Source organism: Brachionichthys hirsutus, chromosome 13 (genome assembly GCF_040956055.1).
Source record: "Brachionichthys hirsutus isolate HB-005 chromosome 13, CSIRO-AGI_Bhir_v1, whole genome shotgun sequence".
Lineage (NCBI taxonomy): Eukaryota > Metazoa > Chordata > Actinopteri > Lophiiformes > Brachionichthyidae > Brachionichthys > Brachionichthys hirsutus.
The window spans coordinates 11,318,845-11,330,153 of NC_090909.1; the positions used below are offsets into that span (position 1 = coordinate 11,318,845).

At 45.3% G+C, this 11,309-nt stretch overlaps 1 protein-coding gene across 1 annotated transcript; it reads left to right on the plus strand.

Moving 5' to 3' along the window:
• The first annotated feature begins 987 nt into the window (after nucleotides 1-987).
• Nucleotides 988-4,746, plus strand: trhrb (thyrotropin-releasing hormone receptor b). The gene is made up of 2 exons (XM_068747157.1): nucleotides 988-1,752; nucleotides 4,321-4,746. The coding sequence occupies exons 1-2, from the start codon at nucleotides 988-990 to the stop codon at nucleotides 4,744-4,746; spliced, it is 1,191 nt and encodes a 396-aa protein (XP_068603258.1).
• The last annotated feature ends 6,563 nt before the right edge of the window (nucleotides 4,747-11,309 follow it).

The window sequence follows — 11,309 nt, forward strand, 5'->3', positions numbered from 1 at the left end:
GTTACCTCAAAAATGTTACTTTCTTCTTGTCCTGTTTGGTCATAGAACCGTGAGACGAGGCCCCGTTCAGCCGGTAACTGGTGTGCCTGAGGTGGACGGTAGGACCCGTCACAGGTGTGTGAGGCTCAAACATTTCACCTTCAAAGGAGATGATGATACAGCTGATAGTAAAAAATGCAAAGGTGATTGTAGAGGATGAAAGATTGAGACAAAAACTGTAATAAAGACCAAATCACATTTCTCCTAACTCTCCACTCTACAATTTGAAACCTTAATTCGTGCCATTGAAGCAGAGGGTAGTGCCGGTGCCTCACAGCAAGAAGGTTCTGGGTTCAATTCCTTTCTATGCAGAGTTGGTTCTCCTCGCTGCCTTAAACATATGTCGCTGTAAACTGTCTGTAGTTCTGTGAGCGTGACTCTTGTTTGTCTTTTGTGTCGCCCTACAGATCTCACGCCCTGGACTTCTTATAAGGAGCATGAAGATGAACGATCAAAGTACCGGCTACAAATGCACTTATCAATCATTAAGAGTTGAAAAATGTACAAAAAATGTAATAAAGTAACCCCTGGAATAACAGCAGAACAGAGAACGGCAAGTGTTTTGAAGGGGGGGGGGGGTCTGTTGATGAAATGGTGATGATGAGCTAATCCCCTTCCATACGTAGAGCGAGCTGGTGCCAAGAGGAAGGCTCAAAATCAAGCCGCCATCTGTCCGCCAGACGCAGTGTGAGAACAGAGAGCACGGAGGCGCGTCTCTTTTTACGCACGGCGAGGACACGCAGCTGCTGCACGGCCACGCTATGGCGGTTTCTGCACCGCGCGCAGCGGGCAGGAGTTTAGTTTAGAGCTTCTTAAGAGCGATGCAAGTTTTCATTCACCCGCAGAGCCGTCGCGCGTAAAGGACTAGATCAGTGCGCGCGTCAGGACGCGGCCAAACGGCAGAGCCTGTTCTCTCCCTCTCTCGGACTTTGGAGCTGAAGCTGCAGGATGGAAAACTTCACCGCGTCTCCGCAGACCAACGGCTCGCTGGGCGTCTGGACGGACTACAGCATCCGGTACAAAGTGATCAGCACTCTGCTGCTTTCTCTCATTTGCGCTTTGGGGATCGTCGGCAACGTCATGGTCATCTTGGTGGTGCTCACGACCAATCACATGAGGACTCCGACCAACTGCTACCTGGTGAGCCTGGCCGTGGCCGACCTGATGGTGCTGACGGCGGCCGGCGTGCCGTCCATCACCGACAGCCTGTTTGAGTCGTGGCTGTTCGGCCGCTCCGGCTGCCTCTGCATCACCTACCTCCAGTACCTCGGGATCAACGCGTCCTCCTGCTCCATCACAGCGTTCACCATAGAGCGCTACATCGCCATCTGCCATCCCATCAAAGCGCAGTTCCTGTGCACCCTGTCCCGAGCCAAGCGGATCATTGTGCTTGTTTGGGCGTCCACGTGTCTCTACTGCGTGATGTGGTTCTACCTGTCGGACATCCAGGAGCTGGCGTACGACCGCGTCACCGTCGTCACCTGCGGCTACAGGGTCTCCAGGAGGTTTTATTTGCCCATTTACTTTTTTGACTTTGGCGTCTTCTTCGTGGTGCCGCTGCTGCTCTCGGCGGTTCTTTACGGACTCATCGCCAGGATCCTCTTCCTCAGCCCGCTGCCCTCCGAGCGCAAAGACAAGAAGAAGAACGGACTCAACGACCACAGCATGAAAAACGCCCGTCACTCCAGCTCCACCGCCAAATCCCGCAGACAGGTGGGGGGGCGGGAGAGGCTGGCTTCACGCACGGCAGTCACTTCAACACATGTGGCTGCCTTAACGTGTGAAATGGTTCAAAGCAACCTCGTTTACGCACCGATATTTACCGATTCATCAAAAGAGTGGTGCTAAAATCAGAGTGCTGTAATGTCATAGGAATAGGGGCTACTTGTATTTGACTCGGCTCCACTGCGTTTCAGTAGGAACTGCTGCCCTCAAATCACCCAAGACTAAAAATATGAGATTATATATGTGAAGAATTATTACAGAAATAAACAGTTAACAGTTTTAAAAAGTGCAAATTAATTTGGAATTATGTCAAAATATGTTTGTTTAGCTGAATCTTTGGGGTCGCCTCTAGGAAGTGTGTGTTGGTGTCTGCAGAGACTGTGTGTGTGTGTGTGTGTGTGTGTGTGTGTGTGCGTGTGCATCTTCTTCCTGTTATCTTGCTGTGCTGAGCCACGGCCTTTGGGCCGCGGGCTTGCTGCCCCTCAGTAAAGTGAACAGGATGAGCAGTGATCAGTGGTGAATAGTCGTGATCAAGATGAGCAGTGATCAGTGGTGAATAGTCCTGAACATGATGAGCAGTGATCGGTGGTGAATAGTCGTGATCAGGATGATCAGCAATCAGTGGTGAATAGTCATGAACAAGGATGAGCAGCGATCAGTGGTGAATAGTCGTGAACATGTGAGCAGCGATCGATGGTGAATAGTCGTGATCAGGATGGGCAGCGATCAGTGGTGAATAGTCATGATCAGGATGAGCAGCGATCAGTGGTGAATAGTCATGAATAGGATGAGCAGTGATCGGTGGTGAATAGTCGTGAACAGGATGAGCAGCGATCGGTGGTGAATAGTCATGAACAAGGATGAGCAGCGATCAGTGGTGAATAGTCGTGAACATGTGAGCAGCGATCGATGGTGAATAGTCGTGATCAGGATGGGCAGCGATCAGTGGTGAATAGTCCTGAAGAGGATGGGCAGCGATCAGTGGTGAATAGTCGTGATCAGGATGAGCAGTGATCAGTGGTGAATAGTCGTGAACAGGATGATCAGTGATCAGTGGTAAATAGTCGTGATCAGGATGAGCAGCGATCGGTGGTGAATAGTCGTGATCAGGATGAGCAGCGATCGGTGGTGAATAGTCGTGAACAGGATGATCAGCGATCAGTGGTGAATAGTCGTGAACAGGATGAGCAGCGATCGGTGGTGAATAGTCGTGATCAGGATGAACAGCGATCGGTGGTGAATAGTCGTGATTAGGATGAGCAGTGATCGGTGGTGAATAGTCGTGATTAGGATGAGCAGCGATTGGTGGTGAATAGTCGTGATCAGGATGAGCAGTGATCGGTGGTGAATAGTCGTGATTAGGATGAGCAGCGATCGGTGGTGAATAGTTGTGATAAGGATGAGCAGCGATCGGTGGTGAATAGTCGTGAACATGTGAGCAGCGATCGATGGTGAATAGTCGTGATCAGGATGAACAGCGATCAGTGGTGAATAGTCGTGATCAGGATGAACAGCGATCAGTGGTGAATAGTCGTGAACAGGATGATCAGTGATCAGTGGTGAATAGTTGTGAACATGATGAGCAGCGATCAGTGGTGAATAGTCGTGAACAGGATGATCAGTGATCAGTGGTGAATAGTCGTGAACAGGATGATCAGTGATCAGTGGTAAATAGTCATGAATAGGATGAGCAGTGATCAGTGGTAAATAGTCGTGATCAGGATGAGCAGCGATCGGTGGTGAATAGTCGTGATCAGGATGAGCAGCGATCGGTGGTGAATAGTCGTGAACAGGATGATCAGTGATCAGTGGTGAATAGTCGTGAACAGGATGAGCAGCGATCGGTGGTGAATAGTCGTGACCAGGATGAGCAGCGATCAGTGGTGAATAGTCGTGATCAGGATGAGCAGCGATCGGTGGTGAATAGTCGTGACCAGGATGAGCAGCGATCAGTGGTGAATAGTCGTGATCAGGATGAGCAGCGATCGGTGGTGAATAGTCGTGATCAGGATGAGCAGTGATCGGTGGTGAATAGTCGCGAACAGGATGAACAGTGATCGGTGGTGAAGGGTCGTGAACAGGATGAGCAGCGATCGGTGGTGAATAGAGCTCCAGGTGTGTTTGTCATCCTTGCGTTTTATTAATCCATTGATGAGGCTCTTTCCTTTTGTTCTCAGAAGAATTAGACAAAAACTCATGAGCAGATTTTCTTTTTTTTTAAATGATGGAAGGAAAACCGAGGAGCGAACTAATTCGGTTTTAGAGCAGATCCAGATTTTCTTTGAAATCTTTGGATACAGATATTATTTTTGAAATACAAATTGAGCGTAATGTAAAAATAAAGATATAATGGACACATCGGGGTCAGAGCAAGTCTAGAATGGTTCAGCCTTCTCAGATGGCCTCTTTTTCTGTTCCTCCAACAAAAGTGTTGTTAGACATAATTAGATGAACCGCGAGATGAAACAAAGTCAATTGTATTGATGGTTTGGCCGCCTCTTCCTCTTCTTGGAGACATAACGCTGCATCACGTTTTTTATATATCGCCCCCTACAGGTGACTAAGATGCTGGCTGTTGTGGTGGTCCTGTTCGCCACACTCTGGATGCCGTACCGCACGCTGGTGTTGGTTAACTCCTGCCTGGAGGAGGCCTACCTGGACAGCTGGTTCCTGCTTTTCTGCCGCCTCTGCATCTACCTCAACAGCGCCATCAACCCTGTCATCTACAACGCCATGTCACAGAAGTTCCGCGCTGCTTTCCGCAAGATCTGCCACTGCGGTAGGCAATGCTCCGATAAGCCCGCCGCCTACAGCGTGGCCCTGACTTACAGCGCCGTCAAGGACACGTCAATGGCCGAGACCACCGATCACTTCGCCACAGAGCTGGAGGAGCTGACGGCCACCGATGAGCTGCTGTCGGAGCAGAAGACGGGCATTCCAGATTCCTGTGTGTGTGGGAAGGTGAATGTCAGAGACGCCTGAGGCTCGGAGTCAACGGAGGGTAAAGTGAGAAACCGGGACGAGTGGAGTCTGTAGGGTGGGAATATTGTTTCTTCTGTAGTTTGAGATTTAAACGCAGATTAAAGCCACTTTGGCCAGAATAATACTGGACCTTTACCAGTAACAAACACTGACACCGGTGATGCTAACAGATCTGGTTTGGAGGGGGTGGAGTGTCTCCAAAGAGAACATCAAATGTCTAACGGGTCGCTCTCCTCAGCTTCAGTCAGAATCCGGGGTTAAAGGTCAAATACAATTGTTGAGATCAAACCTTTGGCCTTCGCAGTATCCCAGCCGATGCTTTCAGTGGCCAATCAGAAAAGAAAGGCAAGCTATAAAGAGTCCATTTAGAGTTCACCATTAAAGGGTGAGTCACTCCCGAACCTCCTTGGACGAAACAGACCCTATTTTTTATTTTATTTTTTTACTGTGTAGGACTCGCATGTGCCACAAAGCAGAGTATGAAAGCCAGGAAACAGTGTGTTCTGCCCTGAGGTGAAGCCATTCGAAACTCTTTTGATGGCTATGATTCATTTTTTCCAGTGTGAATAACAGACGCGGAAGGAAAAATGAACTTTCTTCTGCAGCTTGGCAAAGGTTCCAGGCATTATTTATTGTTTGCTTATATTTGTAGGCAGCCATTTTTAAGAACCATGTCTTGGTTGCCAAATTGCTCATTTGCTTGCTGCCCACTCCGACGTAACATATTTTTGGCTCTTTAAAAGGAATATTCTTGAGAAATTTGGTACAATCGTACCAATAACCAGCCAACGTATTGGCATTCAGTAATGACGTTTCTACACAAAGAACTGAGTTCTTCAAAGCAGAGCTCTGCTATCTGAAAACAGATTACATCTCTTAAACTATTATGTGTTTTTGATAAACAAGACAAAACAATTAAATGAAATAGTCTTGAAATTTCAGCCAAGAAGAGCGACACATAGCAAGGTTATGCCTGTAGTGCATTTATCATATCACACCCAGTGACTCGCACCTCTCTGTACCTGATGGTACTGGACTCCTTCTATTTACATCATTAAAGCAGCTTCATCAGTCTCAGCAGAGTCATCAGCCACGGTCGCCAGCATCTGGACTGAATGGAGGATGGACAGATGCCCTTTGATCATCCATTCGTAACCTACGGACAAAGTAGTGGAACCGATTCGCCTAATTTGCATGTTTTTGGTGGTGGGTGGCTAACCAGCAGCTGCTTTCCTCATCTTTTTGTTTTGTTTTGTGCAAGCTGTGCTGTGATTGGATTGATACTGATACACCGACTGGCTTGTGATTTCTGAATTATAAAACCAAACGCAGCGGCAGATAAAACTTCAATAGGATGTTCACTCTCGTACGCGGAGAGTCTGTCTCTGACGGCTGTTTCACCAGCCTTCAGTTTCCGTGGTTTCATGTCTTCTTGTTTGTTCCCTGTGTATTTAAAGCGCTTGTTATTTATTGAATCTTTTTTTTCTGAATAATATAGTAATATTTTTAAGACGTCTGTTTTTGTCATAGTTCGTTACGACGTTCTAAATGTTGTGCAGGGATTTGCTAATTTGAAGTTGTTGCTTTCTGCATTAATGTGATCGTGTAAGAATGTTGAATGATGGTGATCCATAAAAAGCTAATTCAGTATATTTCGTTTATTATAACGTTCTGTTGCAAATAAAATTGTTTCTGGAATTATAATTTTTTACCATTTTGCTTTGAATTTTCTTTCATCGTGTTAAATGTTTTCTAAACGTTTTTTTCCCCCCGATAAAAGAATAACTTCTTTGGCTTCTTTGATATAATTCACTGTTCATAACATCTCGCCATCAGCCTGTCCGGATCCACTCAGTGCTTCGGCCTCGGTTCCAGTTCGTTACCAGTGGAAACAATAAGACACATAAAGGACAAGTCCCCCCAGGAGCTGGTGGGCGGGAACACGTCTCTATTTTATTGATCATGTTGAATTAAAAAAAATACGCTTTCAGCCATTGTGCTTCTGTTTACACTGTTAGAATGGGACAGAGTAGTTTACAAACAACAGACTTGATCTTATTATAATATATATTATATTCTAAAATACACACATTTGCATCTCTAAGATACAAATTGTAATTTTAAATATTGTGCAGGGTTTGATTATTGAATATATTCATTGTGTCCCTCAGCCCAGCAGTGATTTGTTTTCTTGATTTTTATAATCAATCGTTTCGTGTCTTAAACTGTGGACCTCACCTCGCCCTTTCTTCAGGACGCCTCACAATCTGTTTTTGGAGCATTTGACGAAGTTTATTACTGAAGCTGATGAGATAAAACGTTAGATGTATTTTCTTTGAGCCGTTTCCAAACGGCAGGATCATCGCGCTTGTCTGTGACGGTTTCCACGGCGCCCTGCTTTAAGGCATCGGAGTCGTAGTGTTTTAATAATGGCAGCTACTTTGTCCTCACGATTTAACAGAATGTAAATGTGCCGTTGCATTAATATGTAATTATGTCACCCCTCCCTCCACATCCGTCTCCTTAGAGTACAGAAATAATGAGAGAGAGTGAAAACATAAACCATAGCTCTCTCTTCCCCCGACGTGGGCTCATCTTGCTGTCGGCTTACTCTGCATGTAGACGACACGACTTCGGAAAAGACATGCCTGATCGTAGTTCACACTGAAAGTCACAATCATATTTGGGTGGCTGTGCAGCCAGTTTTAGGCTTTATAGATCAACCTGATCAGCCCAGAAACGGAGTTGAATATAATCACAGAGACAATTGAACAAAACGAAAACAAAGGCTGACAATCTAAAGGCGCTATGAAAATACTAGCATGAAAAAGAACAAATCGAGTTTGTGGAGGAATTTCTAGTATTTGATCAATAGCCTTAGAACGCTTGCCGTTTCTCTGCGTCTCCAACCTAAAGAGCATCTGGAGCTGAGCTGTTGTGCATCAGCAATATCGCTCAATGATCCCCGAGCACTCTCAACGCCAGCTGGAACGCAACGCGCTTTGTGGGAGTTGTGTTATCGATCCACACTCTGAGTGGGCAGGATGATAGATGACAGTGGACGAATCCAACGGGTTAAGGTATACAGGTATTCAAAATAAACCCTAGTTCATTTAAACAGACTTAGCCATCGTCGTCCGGCTTGTCTTCAATACAGTTAACACCTGAAATCAAATATTCACACCGACGGCCAACGTGCGCTGGCCAAGTCGCCTAAGCGGCATGTTTTTGGAGGCGGGAGGAAGCCAGAGAACCTGAAGAGAACCTGGAGAGAACCCACGCAGACACGGAGAGAACACTACAAACTCGGCACGGAAAGGAATCAAACCAAGAAGCGTCCATTCAACGCAGACTCATGGCGACGCATCAGGATCAACAGATTCACGTAAGAAATACAAATGTCTGGAACATCATTGGGCGCCGCTTCAAGTCGATTTGCTGATACTTTTGTGGAGAAGTAAAGTCTGTAATCTTGTACTCGTCATAATACTCAAGAGACTTGACCGTCGGCAATGTTTTACGAAATCCAACCAATCGGCTGCCTGCTGAGCTGCGAACCGTCCAACAGACCATCAGGATGCATCAAACCACCAACAGGGTCGGGTCAATAACTCCTGCCAGCGCCACTAAAGCTCACCGGTCAGTATGCAGTAAAACCTCAAGTTTATTGATCTGACATTTTATGGGGTTGTGTTGTGTGAATTTATTTGCCCGGAGCAAAGACTTCCCGCCAACGACTTGAGCGGCAACCTCACAGTAACAGCAGATTGATTCATTATGTTAGCATTAGCATTCTCATCACCAAACCCCCCCCTCAAAAATATTCTCATATTCTGGTGAATATTTTGTGGATACAAAGATCTTTAAGGGGCACAGAAACGGAGATAGTCATCACGACTCTCTCCGGATCAAGCCCCCCCCCCCTTTTTTTTGGCCACCTACGTTCTACATATTATGTGTCTTTTTAATTTATTGTTATTTTGCATCTGTGGAGTAATTTAGTATTTGTTTTATTGGTATTGTTAAATGCGATGATTTATGTACGAAGGACTTTCAGTGGAAACAAGACCGCAAGGGCTTTTTAGAAATGCTCCTCTTAGACAGGATGTTTGACTGTACTTGTACTGTAATACATGCTACTGTGTGACTGTACTTGTACCCTAACATTCTATCTAGTAAATATATTCATCATCATCATCATAAGCAAAAGTAGTAAACGGAAGTCAAACTCAAAATAAAGGGAATAAACATGATGCCAGACGGCCGTGGCTCCGAAGCTGACAAACAGATTAGAGCAGAAATGCAGAATCAATAATCCATTAATAACTTCGAAGTCCAAAAAACACGCTAAAGAAAATTAATAAACATCAATGAGATGCTACGTGATGGCTAGCAGAAAGTCAGAGACTTAAATCAGGCCAATCACATTAGCGCCGCTCTGACGACGAAATATTAATTTTGCTTAATCACAAACCAAAACAGACAAAGTTACAAAGTAAGGACTGAAGAAAGAGAGATCAAGAACAAACAGGTCACGAGGAGGAGAGAACGAGCAGAGAGGAATATTCAGAGAAATATATAGACAGATGCTAAGAGTTAGAGAGAAGGAAGTGCAAGGCCGTGAAATAAAACGTGCGACTTTAATGTCGTCATGACATGAGTTGATTTTTTAAACTGATGTTTGGAGTTATCAATGTTATAATGTAATATTTTTTCCTGACCTCACCCTGGATCCGATCCGGATGAAATTCGGTGGCGCGATAGAGACCCCCCCCCCCCTACATGACTGTGTTAAATTCCATAAACATCGGTCAATAATCAACAGATATTGAGGAGAAAAGTTTGACGCTCCATTGACCGCAATGGTAACAAAAACTTAACTGATCTGGAATCCAGATTGTCTTCCGGATCATCACCAAAATGGAATAATGGTAACATTCCCAACATTTCCTGAAAATTCCAAGATCCATCAGTAACATTTTGAGTTATCCTGCTAACAGACAACCGACGCTGGTGATTACATAAGCCCCGCCTCGGCGGAGGTCATGAACTCACCGCAGGCCAAAGTGGGGGTTTTAGGAAGCCTGTTCATTTCTTATATAGAAATCATCCTAGAAAAGATAAAAATGTCGGTAAATCATTCAAAAGGAAATCGGTTTGTTTTGCAAGACGTTTCTACTTTACATGCGGTCTTCACGTTCGACGCCTGTGGGGAGGCGGCTTCGCAGGAATGGCATCATTAACCTCTAATTACATTCATTCCGTCCGCCGATCCCTCCAGGAGCGCCGCTGTTTTTACCGAGGAACAAACCCTGAACTCAGGAACGATCTGTTTACATGAACCTCCTGCTGCAGAGATCTTTACGCTTGCTAGACTTAAATATCAAATCCTGAAACGGGTAGAGTTTCATTATATTATGTAGATTCATTGTATTTTTTAACTGACAGATGACATGACAACACTATTCTATACTGGTACTGGCCTTCATAGAAATGTACACTAAGTTCTGACCGTGGATCTGAAAATGAAACACCCACCCCGCTGATCCATTGATCCCTGCTCAGCAGCTGAACATGAAGCCATCTTGGTTTCCAGCTGTGTTTAACACTTTGCTGGATTTGGCTGCTCTCTGTAGGGCAGGATTAAAAGACAAGGCTATCCTCGTCTTCCTCCATTACCGGTGTCAGGACTTCACTGTCATGTCAGCATCATCTTTTCAGTGACTTAGTAATATCTAACCTGAGTGACAGAAACACTTCCTGGAGTCTATCAGGGACGCAACAATCAAACCTTCCGTAACTCCAACCTATGAAAAAACTTCCATCCATCCATGTCGCGGTTCCCGGGGGTTGCTGGAGCCTATCCCAGCTTGCTATGGGCGAGAGGCAGGGTACACCTCAGACACGTCGCCAGCGCATCGTGATGAAACCGTCGTCTTCGTATCCTCTGGACTTTGTTGTAAGAGACGGACACGATTTCTGCTGTTAAAAGGCAGTTTTTCCTCGCCACTGTCACCAAGTGCGAACTCATGGTGGGGCTGTTGGATTTCTATATAAAGAGGTTCTGTTGTTGTTGCCGTTTGTCCGTTTGTTAGCAGGATTACGGGAAAACTGCTGGATGGTTCTTGATGAAAACAAACCTGAAGACGGGTCTTGGTCTAACTATTTATGGATTCAAAAATCAGTTACAAACATAAATAGTCTAGAACCTTCTGATGACGATCCAGATCACCATGTGGATCCAGGAAGTTTTGGTGCTTCGGCGGAGGTTTGGACTCTCCAGGTGCTTTTCTAGTTAAGTCAGTCTAGACTTGTCTGTATTTATAAATAGTAATTATACTTTTTATGTTCATTTTCTTGAAGGTGAGACAATCAGCAATCGTCTCGTCTTCAGCCGCCTACGGTTTTACGTTGGAGTCTGCGCCACCGTATCACACAAACAAGTCACGGTAAAGGTTTACTGTGAACATAACCTGAATCCTAAACAGAATTATTAGACGCAACTTTTCTTCTACATTTTGGTTTGGTGTTTCATCAGGAGTCAGCATTGCTAATATCAGCTC